This window comes from Uloborus diversus, chromosome 8, assembly GCF_026930045.1.
Source record: "Uloborus diversus isolate 005 chromosome 8, Udiv.v.3.1, whole genome shotgun sequence".
Lineage (NCBI taxonomy): Eukaryota > Metazoa > Arthropoda > Arachnida > Araneae > Uloboridae > Uloborus > Uloborus diversus.
In genome coordinates, this window is record NC_072738.1 from 134441077 (window position 1) to 134463749 (window position 22673).

A 22673-nucleotide genomic window follows, 5' to 3' on the forward strand; every position below is an offset into this window, starting at 1 on the left:
CTTCCCGCCAAACAAGATAAACAATTTAAAAGATCTATCCATATTTCTGAGGAGTTGAAGGTGGGAGGAGGTTCTAATGGAAGTAGCTGTGATGAAAAGGAGAAGAGGGAGGATGATAGTTTGGCAGATACATGGCGGTCAAACTAGATATCATAACTTTTTATGGCTGATTGTTTTTGGGTTTAGGATGCAGGTTTTCTTTTTTGTGCGGAAAAGTTAAAGGTTTTCTTGGCGGGGAAATTTTTCAACAGGGTTGTTTTTGATGAGATATCACAACTTTTTGCATTGATATTATTACTTTGTCTGTATTTTTAGAATTGAGAACATCAAGTCAAAAAAGTTTCAATTGAAACAACGCTGTTTTGTGTTTTTAAGGAACAATAATGGCTAGCCTAATTTTACGTCAAGTTATTTTCTGACTATTAAGATTCTATGTTCATTTTGCGAGAATTGGGCGGTTTAAATTTTATTACAATTCTTGTATCCTCTCTCTGTTGCAAAGAAAATTTCTTGGATAATAAAATACTATATTTTAAATTATATTGCTTTCGAGTATTTTACAACTTCGCAATAAATTCTATTACAGTTTCTTTACTTGACAGATTATTCAACGTTTTCATGAAGGTTTCTTTAAATGTTTTACAGCTTGAGGGCTATTTTAATCTAGCTTTTAACTTTTTGTTTAATTACATTTTTTCTTAAACCGTGGATTATTTTACATTTCATGGGATAATTTTAATTGTTTGGTGATTTATCTTTTTCTTGATAGAAGTGTTTGTCTAGTTTAATACCTAGTTTTGTTTAAAAGTTCATTTAAAAAACGAAAAAAAACGCATGTTATCACCAAGCAAAAAAAAAAAAAAAAAACTAAGCCATTGAATATTTTAAATTTGAATGTGTCAGAAGATCTATACAACTTTACTCGATGTCAAATCGCGGATATCCCAAATTTGCCATAGCGAATGCGCATGTTGCGCATTCGCTATGGCAAATTTGGGATATCCTCGGACTAAGCTCATTAAAAGTCTTGCTTAAATTAATTGCAAAAATTTTTTCTCGCAACAAATTACTGAAAAGCACGGATATCCACATACGTATTTCATATATTTTCACTTCATTATGTATTGTTTGTGAAAATCCATTAATTTAGAAAATAAGCAAATCAATAAAAAAGTGCTATTTTTAGCTTTCAATTAAAAAGTTATATGTGCCGTATTCATATGCTTACAGTTTCATATAATTTGTCACGTAAAATATTGTAATGGTTTAACCCCAGTTTCGCTCCGACATTTAAAATTTCTTCCCTCCATAAATATATCAAAACTGAAAAACAGGAAGAAAAGAAATTTTGTATCGGCGAAACTGGGGGGGGGGGGAGGACAGCATTCTAATCTCATTCATTGATTTGTTTCTCTGCTTAAATATAAACAAACAACATAGAATCTGAAAACAGAAAGCCCAATGAGCCAAGTCTGCGCGCATGCGCAGTCGCTGAGGCAAATTTGTGATATCCGCGATTTAACGTCTAGTTGCAACTGTTGGATATGTTTTAATCTTGATTGAATTTCATTTCCTTAGACAACTTTGGAATAACTGTTAGATCTGTTCTAACCTTGCAATTGCAGTCCGAGATAAACAAACCCTATGAGCTGAGAGTAAGTATATAAGAATTTAGGGAAAATTAGTGATTTTCAAACTTTAATTACTCCGGCCCATGATGTCCCTGGGGTTTGAATTTTTGTATATGTACTCAATGCCCCCCCCCCCCAAGAATATGTATACAAAAAATCATTACCGTAGACCCCCGGGGGGCTGTGATAGAACCCCGGGAAGGTACAATTTGGGGGGTAAAAACGAGGGGGGAAGGGGAGGGGGGGTGAAATGGCACAAAAGGCACATCAGTAGGGCACAAGGAATGTGTGTGCGAAATTTCAGCTTGATTCCTTTTTCGTCTGGGCTGTAGCCCTGTCAAAGAAAGCGAAAACTTTTTAGAACAGCGATTTTATAACTTTAATACCTCCTCCCCCTGATGGTCTAGGGGATTGTATTTTGGTTTACGGCATCCGGGGCCACTAGAAATTGAGTGTACCAAAAATCAACTCCGGGGGTCTTCATGGGACTGAGATACAGAGGGGTGAATAACCCAAAAAACCCCAATTCGTTCTGTCGCGTAATCTTGTTCTTGGTCGCTTTATTTTCTTTCTTCTTTGGCGGTGGATTTGCTTCTGTTGGCTGCTGACGTTTCGTTTCCTTGGCGGGGCGGGACGCTATCGCGTCCCGTGATTCTTGGTCGCTTTATTTTCTTTCGTCTTTGGCGGTGGATTTGCTTCTGTTGGCTGCTGACGTTTGGTTTCCTTGGCGGGGCGGGACGCTCCCGCGTCCCGTGATAACAATATCTCACACAACGAGACATTATTTTAACGGAATAAAATAAAGCAAACAACAAATGTGAAATAAAGAGCCATAAGAAAATCATGTGACTATGTTTGTAAAGTAGCTAGAGAGCAAGATTTGAAGATAAGTTTTATGGATCGTTCGTCACTAAAACCTTAAAACATTAAGACAGTAGAAAAAGTCTGTCTGAATGTTAAAAACGTACAATGTGTGACTGAGGGATACCAGAAATTTCTTGAAACAGCTGTGATTATTACCCGAGAAAGTGGTTTGATTTCACAGATAAAAATCCCCTTCTGGCTTTAAGATCAATGTTAAAATACAGTTTTTTGACTAGCTATTGTAGAACAGTAACATTTTGAAAATAAAGTATCAGTAGATGATCTATATCTGTACAATGAGTTTTTATCAACAAAGTAAATTTGTTTCAAGTTGTTTCCTTTGGACTTAGCATTCCACCATCTTATTCATTTGTTGAATGAGCATTTTCGCATCTGAATTTGAAGTAGACTGACGTACGAACAGGTGTTCTCTTCAGTTAATTAAAGCAGAACTTATTGTGGCTATCAATTCATTAAACGTAGATTGCGATGAACTTTATAACTTGAAGACACATAAAAAATTGAAAAGAATTGTTGCAGGACTAAAATCACACACAAATAACAAATATGGTTTTTGAAGACATAGGAAGGGTCATTTCTCATTGACTAATTCATTTCTTTAATTCTTAATTTTATTTATTGATCATTTCCGGCGTGGTGGCCACAAACAAAAACGACTCCAATTAAAAATATTTAAAAAAAATTCTCCTCTTGAAAACCACAAAAATTACGGTCTTTAATGATCATGGATAGCAGTTGTACCAAAATGGCTTTTTCTGCTGGCTAAATTTCTTGTTCAAATCATCCCAATTTTAAACTCAAAAATAGGGATTTTTTAATAACCTGTTAAGAGTTTGAATTTTAGTTTGTATTTGTTACTTTCTTTTAGCTCGTTTAAATTGTAAGATTTAATGCTATGTCTGATCAATTGTAAAATCCACAAGTTTATTAATAGTACATTAAAATTATTTTACTCATTCGGATTTCCCCATTGGCTGTTGTGGCATTAAAAAACAAGTTTTGCTCCTAGATTTTTTGCATTATTATTTAAGATAAAGTTGTCACATTGAAGAAGAAAATTTTTTGATTGCACCGTTGTTCTTATAGCGAACGCAAGTAAAAAACTAATTAGCACTTGTTGCTATCAACGTCGATCTAAATATTGAATTCCGTTCTGTTGCTTGCTTTATTCTTTGAATTAGAGTTCCTCTAAAAATGTGCTCACTCATAACCATACTGAAAGGAATCTTCCGAAAGCTTTTTAAACATGGTTTTGTATCCCACCTTAAAAATACACCCAGTAACTGCCCTCAACCTCAAAAATCTAACCCTCCCCCCTCTTCTTACTCCTAGAAAGCTGAGGGGGCTGAGGAAGTTTTACAAATTGATATGTAGATCTTCTTAAAAATAAGCAAAATAGGTTTTAGAGATGAAAATTTTATTTAACTGTTATTAATGGCAAGTAACAATTTTGAATGCATTTGAATTTAAAACAAGCAGCAAAATTTAATGCAAAATAGATTCTCCATTTTCCCAGAAAGCCCACGCAGGGACAAAATTCCAAGAAATTTGGAGGGAACTAGACAAAGGAGAAGTACCTTTTGATAGATTCTAAACAGGTATTTTTTCAGAATTTGCATCTAGTTCATTGATACAAGGGAAACCCATGTTTTGGAGACTGCAGCGAGAAATATTTTCTCACACTAGGAAAACATTGAGAATCATTGCAATAAAGCACTACGCCTCACAGCGCCCCCTCATTTCGTCCTCCCTTCCCCCGCCCATTTTACTTTATCAATTTTCCCTTCAAAATATTTTTTGTATGTTATACTATATTGTACAAGAGCAATATATATGTATATTTTTTCTTGTTCCATTTTTTTTTACTTGAGTAAAATGTTTGTTTTCAACACAATGCATTTTTTCTTCAATGATATATTTACACTTAGTCATTTCGGAGGGGGCCTGGACCCCTCCCCCCTGGCTACGCTACTGTCTGTCCCGTATTTACTGTTCTTAAATCTGGCAACCCTGCTTACAATCTCTGCCGAATGTTGTGTTTATTAGTAATTGCGTGCGGTGCAGTTCTGATTTCGCAAATGGCATGCTGCAAAACACGCACGCGTGCGTGTAAGTGTAATAAATGATCACGTTTCCCCACCCCCCCACTCTCCATCGTTTGTTTAGACACTATCTAACAATTTATTTTATTTTGTCACGAGATTTTCAACTAATAATTCCTTCAGAAGAATTCAATGTTATTTTTTTGTCTCCATGTTCGTTTGAAATCCTTATACATATATAATAGCTAATGGTCGAGTAACGCTCCTGACGTCATCAAAAATGAAACTCGCACCACGGCATGATAATTTGCTAATATGTTTTGGTAATGTTCCAAAATTCATGGAAAGGCTTTATTGTGACGAGGCTGAACTTGACCCGGTAACTTAACTGTTTTACTGGTAAGACTGTGTCATTTCAAGGGAATGAAGAAACGAAAAAGTGGTCAACAATGAACGCTCTCTACTGGAGCTAAGGGTTAAAATTTCAACGATGAAAATATCGCCAAGCAGGCAATTGCTTCGTTCAAATGTAGAAGTAATTTGTACCCGTCATATCTTGACGGGTGATTTTAATATTACATGATTAACATTTTCTCAGGAGATCGTTTATTTTTACCCTGCTTCACAACTATTCTGTTTCGTAAAAAATTAATGGCGTAATATATTTTGGATTATAATAAATTCATGTAAGTTAGGCAAAATAAAAACTTTCTGTCTTCAAATCCCTTTGCAAATCCTTCAACAGTAATTTCGGTTTTATTGAAAATATTTCGCATGTGCTGTGAATATTCATATTTAAATGTAACGATAAGTAAGCGCAAAAAAGCAGGAAATAAGTAAACCTTTGAGGAAAACTAGAACAAATGTACACAAGTAAATTAGATTTTTGAGAAAACACCAGAAAATCGAAAAATTATCACAAAACTGACGTAAAGAATATCAAATAAAATGATTGGTGTTAAAAAAAAAAAGCTTCAATCTGAAAGAAAAAAAGTAAAGATATCCGCGAGGTTACCAAATTTTTCCGCTGATCAGTGTTTCATATTCCGTCTTGCCTGTAGCATATATTGCTCGTAGACAAAAACAGTAAAACATCTGGGGGGAAAAAACAGTATTTGAGAAAATTAAGTTTTTAAGTCATACAAAATTTAATTTTATTTTTCCCAAATGCTACAATTATACTAAAAAGAGATTACTGGGTGGTTTTTTAGTCTAAATTAATAGTATATAGTTTAAGTTTGAATTTTAATATCTAAATTGGGAAATTTCAAAGCTGGGTCGTTGCTGGTTATATCGTTTATACGTCACCACGCACCAGCTATGTAAATTAAATTTGTTCCAGTTTTATGGCAAGAAATAGCTTGAAATTTATTCAGTAATTATTAGTTTTAAAAACATTTTGAGATCAATAGTATATAATGCCACTGGTGAGTGATATGCAGTGACAAAATAGTATTTTCTTCAGGTCTGTTATAAAATTTCAAAATTTGGCCCTCGTTAGAAATAACTTTCTTATTAGCTTGAAAAACATTCAAAGTTTTTCTGGTTCACAATCAGTTTTGCCGACATTTAAAACTTCCTCCCCCTTAAATGTATCAAAGGTATAATTGAAATTAAGAAGCAGGGGGAGGGGGAGATTTCGTGTCGGCAAAACTTGGGGCACACCTTTTTTCTTTCAATATCGATATATATATGAAATGGCTGCACGTGTGTGTGTGTGTGTGTGTGTGTGTGTGTGTGTGTGTGTGTGTGTGTGTGTGTGTGTGTATTCCTTATACAAATCCAATATAACCAGATTTACACATAAACATCTTTTTTCTGGGGAACCAGCCCCGATATGCAACAGATGCAATGTCAATCAGTGTTGCATATCCTTTGCAATTGTTCAATTTTCAATCATATTCGTTTCAAATTTTTTAACTAGTTTGATCCATCTTTGAAGGACTTCTGGGGGACACTCTTCATCCCCAATTGTTCTCCTTCCCTCAGGCGATAGGCTTTTTGTCTTTAATTTAGTTTTTGTCCCTTTGTTTTTGTTTTGGTCTGGTGTTTGTTTCATTATATGTGTTTTTTTTTTTCTTTGCTTCTCAAAATTATTTTACAGTTTATTCTTTCGACTTTTTTTAAAAAATTCAAAACTTCGCTCTTGTTTCTTTCGGAAATTCCTTTCTAAATTCGACAAGTTCTATGTCCTTTATAGTTCAAGTAATTTTTACACTTTTTTTGGCATTTTTTCACTCTCTTAGATCGTCAATACTGTCGTTTGGCGCAGTACAGCCCATTTAGGCTCTTGCGCTATTAAAACCAATACAACCAACCAACAACAAATTTAGTTAGCTTAGGATATTTGCCAGATTTGGCATAAAGTTTCTTTGATGTTCAGGGTTTCACGTAATGGAACTTCTGGAATTTTAAGAAATCCAAAGAGGTAGAAATTTAAATTTTTTATTCATAAAATTGCTTTTTTCTACACGTTAAAGGGATTTATTAACTTATTTTTTAAATATTTTATTTAAGCCTAATTGTTGAACATAAGTCACTAGGAAAGACTAGGTAAAACATTTCTAGGTAAGACATTTTCGAGGTTGACCATTCAACGCCAGGCAAAGTAGCTAGTAGATAGTAAATGCGACTTCTAACTTCTATCTAACAAACATTAACAACGAGATATTTTTCCAAGAATAAGAGTACCAGTAAGAAAAAAATCTTGAGAATGATCTACCGTAAAGAAATGTATTATGTTGCACATCAGAGAAAATAACATTCCTAAAACTGATTGAATGCAGCTGCTTCCTTCCCTGTGATTTATACATGTAGCAAAATTTGTTCATCCCACGATTTTCACGCGTATTAGTTTTTACGTTCACAGTTAAATTTCGTTAGTAAAAACATCAAGGGACCACAAAATTTGATTTTTGTAACGAGAATTTCGTTGTGATAGATTTCTTAGATGAGACTAAATATTTATTTCGTTAAACGCGGAAATTTAATTGCATTGGAATTAATGAAATGAGTTTTTGTATGTATGTTTCAAATCGTATCATGGTATTTCATTAAATGAGAATTTTTGTAGTTTTTAAATTTACAGGTAGTCACAAATATTCTATTTCAATCAGCAAGAATTCTCGCAGATAGTTTGCTGTTTGTTGCTCAAAGGGAAGGGGGAAGCCCTGAAACCGAGGGGGAGGGAGGATTGTATAGAGACTCGAATTTAGTGAAATAATGCGAACTTAAACCTTGCTTTTGTAAGCCGTACGTATTCTATTTAAAAAAAATCGAAATGAAGTAGCTTTATGAAATAAACTAGCCGATCCCTGCGGAACTCCGCACTGTGCTTCGAATCGTTTCATGTGGCATTTCGCTCTTTAAAAATTTCAGAGAAAGAACATTATGAAGAAGAATCGAAAAAAATAAACGGATTAAAGTAAACGGTAAAAAGTAAACGCACAAAAGAAAGCATGCAATTTGAAGACATCAGCAACAAAACCTCGTTAAGTACAACGTCGGGATAATGTGATCATCGCTCACCTTTTGGTTGTACGTATTTCCAATGCAAACATAAATATCATTAAAAGTGTGACTGAGTCACTCGTGAAAAAGCAGTAATTGAGCATGTGAAAAAACGGGTTGTGGAAATACAGTCCTGTCCATGTGAGTATCTAACGGAAGAAAAAGAAACATTAAAGAGATATTTATTGGCTTGCATTTGAACTGGCACCATTCTGATTAACAGCCCGACCCTCCAACCAACCGAGCAGTTGCGCCTTCGTTTTCGAATGCTATTCATTGAAGCAATGTATAGCAAAAAACAGCAAAAAAAAGCTTTTTGCCAAAAAAAATCCCATGCGTTTATGTTCTGTCATTAGCCTGCATGATTACTTTAAAATTATTCGTAAAGCATGGAATTTGATTAAGGAATGAGGAAGATCTCGCGCAGCGATTGAAACAAACGTTCTAGAGAAATAATAAATTTGATTGAAAATATTTTTTTATTTTTGAAAATTGATTCAATTACCCATTGCAGGCTACTTTAACCGTTTTGGCTTGAATGCCAGCACATGTTTTTTTTTTTTTTTTTTTTTTTTTTTTTTGAACACTCAATATTCAAAACCAAAACTAGTCGAACTGAGTCCGTTTTTTAAGTGTAATTTTTCGAACGTAGACAAAATGCATTTTTTTCCCGCCGAAAGCAGAGGCGTAGAAAATGATTTCTTACTAATGAAGTTGATAATAATTTAAATGTTTTACATCTCATCGAATAAATAGTTAAAGGTTTACTGGGTGAAACTCGTAATTTCAATTTATCCTAGGATTTTTTCAGTTATACAAAAGGTCGAACATTGCTATTGGAAAAATCTACATTTCAGCATACAATGAAAAAGTTTTTCTGCTCAAAAAGGATTCTTTTGAGGCCTGAAATTTTAAATCTAATACTTTTTTATGCTTACATTATCTTAGTGGTCTGAACGGTGTCAAAGCTTTAAAAAAAAAGAACGAACACCTTTCGATTAATAGTCAACTTATCTGAATAACAACTGTAGCCTGCATAAAGGAGTCGAAACACCAAGTAGCATTCCCGTCGCATTTATTTTATTGCCTTACGTGTGTTATCTGTTGTATGTTATGAGTATATGTAATACGTAATATTAATCTAAATTAGCTATAATGTCGGACCAGCCCGGGCGGTCCTGAAGTTCAGCTAGTTTATAGCCCAACGCTAATAACTTATGAACAACGAAGTCCAGTGCTTTTAAACTTGATTTAAAAAAATTTTTATTTATTTATTTATTTATTTATTTATTTATTTATTTTTTATCTTTTCCACCGAAAGCGACGCAAAAAATTGGAAAACTGTATAAGAATTTTGCTTTAAAAATAATTTGCATAAGAACTACAGTCTGCAACAAGGTTTTGCAACAGCAAGGGGCGTTTTCGAAAACTTTATTTTGAGACCGTAAGTCTATTTTTCATCATTAGCTGGCCCGTAAGCTTTCAAATAAGGGGGGAATTTCTTCATGAAATAAGAAAGATCTTGCATACTGACAGAAAAATAATCCACAGAAATAATATATAAGAAAAGGTATGGAAGAGAAATGTTTTATTTTTGAAAATTAATACAATTTTTTATCGCAGCCTGCTTGAATCGTTATGGCTTAGATGGCAGCACATGTTCATCATTTAACCGAACGGTTAAAATACAAAATCAGTTGAACTAAGTTCGTTTTTTAAGCGTAGCTTTTGGAATGTAGTAAAAATGTGACTATCTATTTGTTTTTTGCCGAAAGAGGGGAAAAAAATGACATTTTACCCATCAAGTTGTTAGTAATTTTAATGTTTTATTTCGTATTCATATTTTAACTAAATAAAAAGCGTAATTTCAATGTGGGGGTGCTATTTTTTTTTTATTTGTACAAAGGGTCAAAAACTGTCATTAGAAGAATCTACATTTCAGTATACGATTTTTTTTTTTTTTCTGAATAAAAAGATATTCCATTGTAGTCTGAAATTTTAAACCTGATTCTTATATTTTCGCTTACATTATGCTTCATTTTTCTTACCGGAGCTAAAGCTTTAAAAAAATTAAAAAAAAACCTTACAATTAAGAATCAATTTAGCTACATGTTGCATCAAGTTTTCGTAACAGCAAGGAGCGTTTCCATCTCATTAATTTTATTACCTCACATGTGTTATTTATTGTTTTTAATTATGTATTCATGTTATGAGTGACATTTGTCTAACTTTTTGATGCAGATCGTCCGGGCTGGGACGGAACACTCGTTCTTCTAGTTACCAGTCGAACTCTCTGCCGATCGAGGTATTCAGCTCTGTCAGTCACAGCGCAAGTAAAACTTATAAATTTAACCCAAAACCTCAATCCGGTGCATTAAAACAGGTTTTTTTTTTGACAGAAAAAAACAATTTTCACACCGTGGGTCTATTTTTCGTCATTTGCCTGCACGATAAGCTTTAAAATGAGGGGTAAATCAAAGATATTGATCAAGAAATGAGGAAGATCTCGCGTAGTGACAAAAAAAAAACTAGGCTACTGAAATAATATATAAGAATATCTTTTTTATTTAGTTTCACTTGAAAGTTCTAACAAATTGATTCTTTGCAATTTTCGAATATGAAAATCAGGTTCTTAGTAAATTCAAATTCCATTTATTTATTTCGTTGTACCAGTCGAGGACGCAGTTTTTGCACAAGTCAACCTAATACAGTAATCTTTGTTGATTACACAAATTTTATTATAAAACAGACTTTTTTGAACTTCAAAAAAGAGCAGTAATGAAATAAAAATTTTATTTACGGTATACATTTGTTTCAAGTGACTATAATAGAAATATAATTTATTTGTTTCTGTCTGGTTCTAGATAGGTCATATGATTATGAATTACCAATCAGCAATCAATATACAAATTCAGTAATTTATAATCTATGCCAAACTCTACAACCAATGAGTGTAATCCTTTACTGTAGTATTTAACAGCCGATTCTAACCTCCGTCAGACCAAATGTAAAAAAAAAAAAGTATAAATCCATCGGCTGACTAAATAATTTAATACGAACGGCCTAATAACATGCAATGTTGACCAAACATGGAGCCCAATTTCTAAGGTTGCCGTTCGGCGTAGAATGTTGCCAGCTTAAGAAATGGGTAGTTTCCAGTTCCAATAAATCCATTCGCCAACAATAGTTAACTTTCAGGACTGTGTTTCTAAAATACACAATATTTTTCAGGTTGGATACATTGAAGAAAGGATGCCATTTTTATCTATACATGTTCCTGAAACCATCACTTTTGTCCAGAAAACCGCCAAAGAATCTCTCCAAAAAAACAGTGGCAGACTCGTGACTCCTTTTGACCTTCACGCGACATTGTTAGACTTGTTAGCATTTGTGTCTAGTGGCCAACCGTTGGGTCAACATGCTCCAAAAAACACTTTAGGCCTGTCTCTCTTTGGTGGCATTCCAGCAGATAGGAACTGTGAAGACGCCAAAATACCAGTTCATTACTGTGTTTGTGAAAAAAAGACAGACATACCATTATCAGATTTCAGATCAGTTTCTGCAGCGCAGTCAATTGTTGATCACGTCAATTCTCTAATTGCTGAAGCAGGTAAAGAGTTCAGCGATCGCTGTGCTGTTTTGTCTGTCGGGAAAGTAACAATGGCTCATTTGATAGAGCAGATGGAAGATCTTCCACAGAACGAGGCCCAGAAAATCCGTGTTGTTGTTGAAGCTGAACCCAGTGGAGCTTTACTCGAAGCTACAGTTCTGCACCAGGAAGGCAAAATCGAAATTATAAATGAAGTGAGCAGACTTAATCCATACGCGGACCAATCCGGTTGCATTAAACATGTAATACTACGGAAGTATTGTTTCTGTTCGACTGATGAGAAAGCATTTCGTGGAGATGATGTAATTTTTGAATAAAATATTTTTATACGTTAAAGCTAAAAAGTGTGTTTAATGACGAAAAAACCTATTTTAATTATTTATTCATTTAATTATTTCCTTTTTAAAAACTTCAATAAGTTTGTTTGAAACGTGAAAAACATTTACCTTTTTTCAAAAACAATGAGTGGTTAAATCAACGCTATAAATGCTAGAGATTCCAGTGCTTCTCAACCTCAGCTGCGGAGTCGGGAGTCGAAGATTTAAAATTGAGTGAAGTCGGAGTCTGTCCTTTTCCCTCAAAGTTCGCAACTCTGCCAGTGCTCACGGAGTCGGAGTCGAAGGTTCTGAAATTCCAAGAGTCGGAGCCGGAGTCGGTCATTCTTCCGACTCCGCAGCCCTGGTTTTTACTACTGAGTACCACTAGATACCCTTCCAATTTCTAAGCGGATCACAAAGGACAGAAAGATTATTTTTACTTTTTTAGGTGAAATGAGGTGAATCCTAAAGTTTTCTTTGATAAATTTAACTATAACTATAAATATAATATGGTTCGCGCTGTTTCTTGCTGTTTGCCGACCACAGGAAAATTGCTGGCGAACCACGAGTTGAAAACCACTGCTTTTTAGATGATAAGCCGACCTATCCGACATTTTTGTTCCTAAAGAGCTTCGGTCCAGCCTTGATACAAGTGTTTATTTGTAAAAACTTTGACCACAATCAAAGATGGATACTAGAGAGGGGCGATCGCCTCTCCCTTGAGGGACCCTGCGCCGGTAATATTTTCTAATTGAAGTTTTGAAATGCAACTATAGGCCCGTTTTAATGGTGTTAAGAAAAGGAATAGGTTCAATATCTCCTCCAGAAACTTTTCGGAAATTGATGATTCAAAAAGGCAATTTTAGATGATCTTCGGCGATGTCAGGAGAAGAATTTTTGAAGCCTACCCTAGGGATATTTATGAAATGTTAGGCGTAATGACACCATTGTAGAACTCTTGGGTAATGTTAGGGAAAAGAATGGGTTAAGCGATTACCCTCTGGTAATTTTTCGGAACTGAAGTTTCAAAAAGCGTAATTTTTGACAGCCTTCGGTTATGTTAGGGGTTGGGGGCCGAAACATATTCGCCTGGAATTATTACGAAATTGAAGTGCTAAAATGCAATTATAGAATACCTCCTTCAACAAAAAAAGAAACGAACACTTTCGGGATATCTTTGGCTAAATCTCTAAGTTTTAGTTGTTGCAGATGAAAATTGTGTGCCTCCTCCCCCCTCCCGAAAGCATGTATTAATCAGATACACAGTAAGAAATCAAGAAAAAAATCAAACCGCACCCTTTTTGAAAACGTTCTGGATCCGTTCTTGACTAGAATATACTATTTTTGAAAACTAATGACGCGCTTAAGTGTTCAATGTTCATTCACTGGTCGTCTATCCCAGAAGAAATGTTTTTTTTTTTTTTTTCACGATTTATTGACAAATAACATTAACAACGAAAACATTGAGAACGAAACATCAATGTAAAAAAAATACTTCGTCAAAAATATAACGATACCTAATAAAAGTATCGATGCCACTTCTTTAGTGGTTTGTCAATAGTTGATTCAAACCTTCGAAATTATCTCGTTTCTTAAGTAGAATGTTAAAAAGACACGTGTTACAACACATGTCTGCAATGATCTGCAATTTGTGCTTTTTGACGTTGTTATTCTTATTTTATATCTCGTTTCTTGTCCGTAAATAAGGTGCGTTAGATGCTGTTATCCTGTTCATTGGAATAATTTCAGTTTCAAACTAAGCATACTTATTGTTAGCTCCGCAGTTCTTTGAATGACGATATGAGCTGACATAATAAATTTTTATCTTTCTCTAAGCTAAATCGAAACCTTAATAGCATTCTGCGAAGGAACCCTGCGGACTTCATTTCATTAATGGAACAATGCGAGTTTCATATCCAAAATATTTGAATGTTAGATGGTGAAACCCGCTACGAAATCGATTTATTGATCCTTCCTTCTTATGAGAGTATTTTAATAAAATAAGAAGGCTACAGTGAAGCCAATAACGAACATGATCTTTCTACAAAACAGTAAAAATATCATAGGGTTTCATTTAATGTCCAAGTTTGTTTCAGAAAGTACATCATTTTGGAAGTTTGAATGTTGTTTTAGATATCCGCACCAACACTTCAACAAAGAAAAAAAATGTTAATTACAATGGTGTTAGTTTTTTTAAATTCACGTTTATATCAACCATAAACACACAACTATGTGTGTTATGACTTAACTCTTTGATGAGCAAAAGCTTTGTGCTAGAGTATGGATACTTCCTTTTTCATCAAACTATTAAATGACGACTTAAATAACATGTATGCCAAGTTTTGTGAAAATGGGTTCAATAGAATTTGTGTCAATGAATTGGAATATATACAGTGCTGGTAAAAAAAATGCATCACCCTCGCATTTTCACAACAATGGGATTATGTGAGAAGTTTTGGTCGATCGATTAACGATGAATGTATGTGAAGTTCTGCAAACTAATGAAATAAACATTTAACAGCAGGAATCCGATACTTGTTTACGTAGATCGGGGCTGTTTCCGGGCCAAGGAAAACTGCTGACCCCATGCTCATTTTTTCCATTTCTGAACTTGCGTGTGAGTGTAGAGAAAAAAAATTACTTAACCCCATGTCAATTTAAGTCTAATGGCAGGATAAAGGTTTTTAAATTGCTACTAACCAGTTTTGTCCCATGACACGGAGCAGAATCATCCTGGAAAGTGATGTTTGGAACTGAAGTGAAGAGATCCTGGATAGTAGGAAGCAATTTCTCCTCCAAAATACCAATATACACCTGAGCGTTTACTGTTCCTTGCACAAACCACCAACTCCTTGATCAGAAATAAATCCCCAAATCGTCTGGGATACGGAATGCTTGACTGTGTGTTGAATGCAGTCGGGATGATATTCCTCCCATTGCGGCGCGGGTGATGCAATTTTTTTTACCACCACTGTATGTCAAAATGTTTCACAATAAAAAATGCAAAGCTACAGCTATTTTTCAAAGTTTGATTCATTTATTGTTCTACTCAGAAATGTTTGGGTCATTGCTGAAATTAATCTACAGTTAATCTTCAACTGAAAAGTAATCTTGAATAAAATTAGAAGTTTGAGAGCATGAATGCAAATATTACACACAGTTTAGGTAAGCAGTTCTCAAGCCCCCTCATAACATGAACCCCCTCTCAACATGAATGTCCATTCGAAAACTGATGCGAGGTCATGCCCCTCTCACCACCAGAGATCAATTATTGTAGTACTAGTGCAATTCGAATTTGAAACTGAAGCTAGTTAAGATAAGTAAAGCTAACTATAACATGAGAATGTGGATAATTTCGAATAGATAATTTAGCATTACTAGTACAGATAACTTTCTTTTAAACATATTATTAGGGCACATGAAACCAAAAATGTTAACGCAATAAAAAGAAACTAATTAGAGGTAATTTAGGATATAATTGAGGGTTGGCTTGTTGTAGTCACTTTCACTACATCAATGGAAGGGCTCCCACTGTTTGTTATTGACAAGTTTTGGATTATTACGTTGTAATGTCTAGTCTTGCTCGATATTTTAATTTTATTCATAAATGCTAAAAATCCAGATTCCCAGAGATATATGAATGAAAACCTCACTAAAAACCTAAGAAAAGATGATAATCGAAAATTTCTCATGCGATTACAAAATTCAGTAAAATCTAACTAATTTTACTGTTTTACTTTATTTTTTATGCATTCATGATTCACGACTCCTTTGAAACTTTTTCTCGCCTCTCCGGGTTGGAGGGGGGGGGGGGGGAATCGTTTCCTCGGTAGAGAAAAGTCCTGTTCTATGTTTAAAACATAGTCTTCTACAGCTAGATTCTGCAGTCAATAGAAGCCCAAGAGTTCCATTGTGAAGCTCAGCATCGATGGCTCTCGGTAGAAAGTCAGAAGCATCACATTCGTAAGAAATGGGAGAAAGAGTAAACGCGACACAGAGAACTTCCACTTTGTGCTCCTGAGCAGGAAGTTGGGCGCGAATTTTCTTTTAAAATTAATTTCTTTTTGGAAACAAACAACGACTTTTCACTTGAAAAACTTGTTTCACCAGCACTCGATTAAAGCAACCCATGATAATCTTATTTTCAACCGATTTTGAGATTCGGCAAATTTGGAGACAATAACTGAGATACTTTTTTTATTTTTATTTTTTAATTGTTTTTTAATATTGCCTAATGTTCCTTTTCGTCAGATGTTACGAATGAATGGTATGTGTGCATTCTCGTATTTTAACATTTGGTTAAATTGAAACTTCCTTCGGCAAACTGAAAATGTTCCCCCACACAAAAGTTTTAGTTTGGGTCACCCCTGGTATGCAAATATAAGCTTTAAAATACCAAATATAGTGTTTTACTGTCTGTAAAACTTACTTTCGAACAAATTACTTTGATCAGAATCGCAAATAAGTGCTTGAAAAGTATAAAGAAGGAGAGAGATTAATCAGCTCTGTTTAACTCAAAATTATTTTTTAATCTCGAAATCTTAATTTTATTTTTGAATTTTTGTGAGATATTTATTCACAATAATTTTTGAATTATGTTTATTACTTCATACACGGTTATGGAGGTGTTCAGATAGATATTTTATATTTTTCTCTAGTGAAAATGGCGAAAATGGAAATCGTTATAATTTGCTCGAATAGGTCGTAGAACTTATCGTTCACAGATGGCACCACTATGGACTACCGAAAAGATTTTTTCCCTCCAGAAAGAACAAAATATTTCTAGAGCGTGCGAATTTTTACTTAGTAGACAATCACTTCGTATAAAATTATTTAGGATATTTTTGCAGCCTGTTTTTTCAGAGTATCTCTTGTAGTCACTGCAAAACTGCTTTTTCCTCAGAAATAATTATCTAACAAAAACAGAACAGAAACAAAAAGGAAATTGTTGGTCAATTAAAAAAAAATAGTACACTATTCGAAATGAGAGGGTGAAATAGAAACTACAATTTTTACGAGATTACAACTTACATAATGAACGTGCGAACGGGTCAAAAAAACTACCCAACATACATTCGGAGGCCAGTAAAATGGAAATTTAGGTCGAAATTTGATTGAGAAATTTTTGGCGATTACAAAACTTCCTTTACTACGTAAATAGAAGTAAACAATTAGCATTGTGGAAATTGAAAAAAATAAATAAATAAATAAATGAAAGGAATTCGAATTCAAAAACATAACATTAAAATGTTTTACTATTTTCTTTAATTTCAAACATTTCTAAAACAAGAACATGCACATTTTTCTTTCCATGACATAATTTATTTCAAATTAAAAAAATTAATGTCTTTCAAGGATTTGATCGCTATTACCGTCTTAGTGAGTAATTCCTCTTCCAAAATGAAGTTTATTCCTTTAAAAAACGTCAAAGAGTATTTTCATGCCTTGAAAGAAACCCTAGAAATATCTCTACCCTGAACTTTTCGCTGATAAAAATCCTGAATTCGTCACTGCTGTAGTAAGAAAGCAAAAAAACAAAAAAACTGAAATACTGTGAAAAAAGTTAACACACGGTGGGGTTAGAGTGCTCTTTAAGATTCGTAATTTCATAAAAAGGCCCATATTTTTCAACTTTCACATAATCTAGCCCCTCCTCTACCTTCTATTCTTGTTTTTCCGTTTCTTTCTCTAAAATTTAATGAAGCACGCTCCAGTAGGCACAGGAAATCGTCACAACGGATGCAGCTAACTTCCTTTTTGCTGTTGGTCATGCTTTAATTATTTCTACAATCCTCAAAAGCTATGTTTGTGAAGACCTTTTGCTGTGCTAGATCCCCTCTTCATAATTTTTAAACATATTTTATTAATTTGTTCATTTTAATTTCGTTGTTATAATTATTTAATATGATTATTTTTATTATAATCTATAAGTTAATCTATTTTTAATTTTAATTATTTTACTAAATTATTTAATAACACTATTAATAATAATTATAGCATAATAAAAATATAATTGTATAATTATAATATAATTTGTAATTATAATATAATTGATAATTATGATATAATTAAAATTAAAATGTATTCATACAAAGAGGAGATCTATCCCAGCACAAGGTCTACAAAAATAGCGATCGCAGATTGTGGAAATAATTAAAACCTGACCGATAGTAAAAACGGAAGTTAACTGCATCTGTTGCGACGAAATAATAATCTTTTTTCAATTTTAATTAATTTATCAAATTATTTAATAACAATATTACTAATAATAATACAATAATAATAATACATCATAATATGTAGTAATAATATTAATAATAGTTATAATATAATCTACTAATAATTTTAGCAAAACAATAATAATTATGAAAAAGAATTATTTTTTATTGCTTTGATTATATTATTAATAATAGTAATAATAATAGCCATAATAATAATAATAGTATAATGAATAGTATTAATAATTATATTATAATAATATTATTATTAATAATTTGAAAATAATATAATAATAACATTAATAACAATTTTAATTTTTATTATAATAATATTAACAATTTTTATAATAAAATATTAATATTATTAATAAGTATAATATATAAAGAACATTAATACTTATTATTATATAATTATTGATAGTTATAAGTAACTAATAATATTATAATTATAACATAATAATATTTTTAAACTTTAATATTAAAATATTATAATAACAATATTAATGATAATAATGGGAAAAAAATAATATGAATAATAATTATAATATAATAATAATAATAATAATAATAATAATAATATTAATTATAATTTTATAAATAATATAATAATAACATTAATAACAATCATAATGTATTAACGATTATAACATAATAATAATAATATAATTATATTATTATAATAATAATATTAATGGCTAATGATATAAATAAGAATATAAATAATAACTATACATTCGAACTCGGTTATAACGAGTGCGAAAGGACCGCGATACTAGCTCTTTATAACCGAGTGCTCTTAAAAAAAATGGTTCCGCACAAAGCTCCTAAGTATTATGACACACTTGCTTTGCTTTTCTAATTTCAGTACAGAGTAACAAAACAATGTTGGTTATTTTAAAAATTCTCATTGTGTCTTTCTTTTGTTATTGTGTTCAAGGAGTGCTCATGGCCCGAAAACCCATGGTCATTTGCAGCTGTTTTCCAAAATGATTTCTCTAGATCAAAAGCTATTTAGTGTATGTTGAGGTTTCTTCCTCTTGAAGTTCTTCCCATTTGTCGTTATCTTCGACGCTTTCTATCTTTTTCTTTCTTCAGAATTAGTTTGAATTTGAGTTATAATATCCTCCGAAGCGCTATAAAATTCTTTATTGCATTTATTTTACATGAAGCAATTCTTCAGAAAAAGAAAAAAGAGGGGTTTCATTGATAAAAATATTAGTAAATAAGCAATTTTAATTTTAATCCCTGTACATATGTTTTTTGTATTATATGCTATGTTCTTTCAGAGAAACAACATTCAGGAATTATACTGTACGTAAAAAAAATCATCGACTGATACAGCAAACAAACCAGAAATCCACTTTACTTGAGTTACAATATCCTTGTTCTCTGAGTTTATGACTTATCAATAACTTTCAGTTGACTTCAGAATGATGTTTTTTTTTCAAAAAAGGATAAGCTGAGCTGAAATTTAATAGAAATTTTGCGAATAAAAAAATATTGCTCGCTTTAAGCGGGGTTTGGTTGTTAAAAGCGAGGCATACTCCTGTAGACTTAATATTGTACCAACTAAATCTTTCTGATTTCCTCGTCAAATTCGAGTTTTCGTTAAATCAGGGATCGTTATAAGCGAGTTCAACTGTAGTGTAACAATAATATTATTAATAATTATAATATAGAAATAATATAGTAATAACATTACTAACATTTTTATACAATATCAGCAATTTTTATAACATAATGATATTATTAATAATTAAAATATAAAAAAACATTAAATAATAATTTTAATAACAATATTGACATTAATACTTATTATTATATAATTATTAATAATTATAATATAATAGTAATATTATTAAATTTTAATATAAAAATAATATAATAATTGTATTAATAATAATTTTAATGATAAGTGTGGATTTCAGTTCACAAAGTTCGAAATATTAATGCCTTTTCATAAACTTTTCGCGTTGTATTTTATTGTAAACGTAAGATGCATAACAACGTTAGAAATTCAATTAAGAAAATCAAATTTTCAAATAGTTGCTGTTTTAAAAGTGAGATTACTTAGAAATTCGCCATTTTTTTTTTTTTTTTTAAACACTAAAAAGGATTAATTTTCTCCCCTTTTAATGTTTAACAAATACATATTGATCAAATCGTGTGCCTTCTATTTTTGAAAGTCGTAACTTGAGAGAAAAAAAGCTTTCTTGCCAAGTCAAAAAATTTGAGAGAAGATGTCCGCCCAGAGTGACACCCATGTGGTGGGTGACACCCCAAGTTAATGTCCAGAGGGGAAAAATATATATACTTCAATTCTGAAAATTTTCCCGAATAAATTTTAAATTATATTTCATTTGTAAAACTTCAACGAAAAGGGGCACTACATTGCGGGGAGAGACCGGGTACATGTAAGTCTAGATTCCACTCGAGTCTGCTTGCTCAAGAGATACATTCCTTTTACTATTTTATAACTGAGATTGAATTAAAAATATATTATTATGTTTATTTGAAAGTGATTACTTAGAAAAGTTAGGCAACAGAACCGTTTGCTGACAGTTGCTATTAGTTAAAGGAAGTTATAAAACGAACTAACTAGGGGATGGCGTAGGTAGCGATTATAGAAAGTTCGCTAGCCGGCTGTTTGCCAATAGCAGTTATTTTTTTATTGGTCGACTTTTATATATGTATTATATATGAAAATTAGAGAAAAAAAAAAGTCCGGAGTTAGAATCGGCATGTTTTCTAACGACTCCGATTTCGACTCCTTTACATCAAAATCAGTTCGACTCCGACTCCACAGCCCTGCATGCAAGGGCATATCAAGGACAAGGTTTTCAGCCTTTATTTTCGAAAGATTTCATATACCCCTCCCCCCTCGCCTGGAAAAATTATCGCAGTATAAATGCGATATTTAAATTTTTGTGTTTTTATTTTACGATATTTTCAAAATAAAATAATAACTTTTTTAACAATTTTTTTGTTTACTAACGTCAACATTCTGCTGTATTAATAATATGGAAAAATTAAATGTATAAACGTATTCGATACTTTATAAAATAAACTTTGCGCATAGGAACACGTAGTATGTGCCTTTTTCCTCAAAGTGTTAAATGCATTGTATTCATAATATTTTGATTAAAGTGAATAGTATTCAATTCTAGTAAATAAAAATATTAATAGAAAATATTTCAGCTATCAACATGAACATTTGCATAGATAAGTCAGCTGACGAAATGATATTATCTATGGAATTACCGGTGATTTAACTCTTTTCACGAGGTCCTTTGTTTATGATATCTATGACGTTTTCAATTCAAATATTGCACCATGCGTAAAAATTATTTGACAGTTTTGAAGTTTTGAAACAAGAAGTAAGTTTTTCAGTCTCGAAATTTTTAATCAAATTCTTAGTTTAGGATAAATTTGTGTAACTTAAATATTTGTGTTTGAAAATTGAAGCAGCAAACGAAATTTCTCATATTAAAATATTAAAATCAAACATTTATGAATTAAAAAAAAATAATAATATGTTTGCATATTATTTCTTTTAATTGAAAATTTTACTTGAAATGAAAGATTATTAATGTTTTTTTTTTTCATAAACATATAAGAGCTGAAAACTAATTATCTTTTACCGTTATAATATTATTGAACATTAATACTGTAAAATCGATTCAGAAACGTTTCTGGAAAATAATGGGCAGCTGATGAGCCTAATTTCTGCCAATAACTCATCTTGCAAAAACCAGGAACGTTTTACTCAAAAATTCAGTAACCTTCCTGAAATTATCATGAAAGCCTCCTGAAAAATTCAGAAATCTTTCCTTTTAAAGCCAATCGTGTCTCTGGAAAATTATAGTAAACTTAGGAAGATATAATATAATAGCTTATCACCTTCCTGCTTTATCAAGGAAATTTCAAACGCTGTATTACAAACACGGCCAAAGCTAAGACAGATTTGCAAGGAAGTATTTTACTTTCCTGCAACTCTTGCAAAGCTGCGTAGTCCACTGACATATACGCGTCCTTTGGGCGCTTAAACAGTCTGGACGGGTCGTTGTCGAGCTAAAGCCGATACATTTTATAAATACGCATAGTCTATCTTTAAACTGGGAGCTAAAAATATTGTCCACGACGGTGAGAAATCTGTATTCGTGCAACTTGGAGCAATTTAGGAAACTTTTTGATAAAGATACTTGATTTTTCCAGGAAGTGAGTAAAAACCATTGAATCCCCAAAACTTTACACGGAAATACTACGGGTAGGTAACGTTTTGGAATTTTTTTAGTGTAAGAAAAGAAATGCACGATGAATGAGCAACATACTGTATTACATGAAAATCCATATATTAGCTAAATTGGCTGAATTGGTAGAACGATAGACAAATAAAAAGGTTTATAGAGCATGGAGAGCAATCTCTTACTTTAAATTAAAAGTTAAGAAAATATTTTGTA

The 22673-nt window shown here is 32.3% G+C and overlaps 1 protein-coding gene across 3 annotated transcripts in view; it reads left to right on the forward strand.

Moving 5' to 3' along the window:
* Window positions 1-11996, forward strand: part of LOC129227305 (uncharacterized) — a 65497-nt gene extending 53501 nt beyond the window's left edge. For all 3 annotated transcript variants that reach the window (XM_054861846.1, XM_054861845.1, XM_054861847.1), the window contains exon 6: window positions 11300-11996. In XM_054861846.1, the coding sequence (XP_054717821.1) occupies window positions 11300-11995 (696 nt within the window). In that variant the 3' untranslated portion in view covers window position 11996. The remainder of the gene's footprint in view (window positions 1-11299) is intronic.
* Window positions 11997-22673: the final 10677 nt, after the last annotated feature.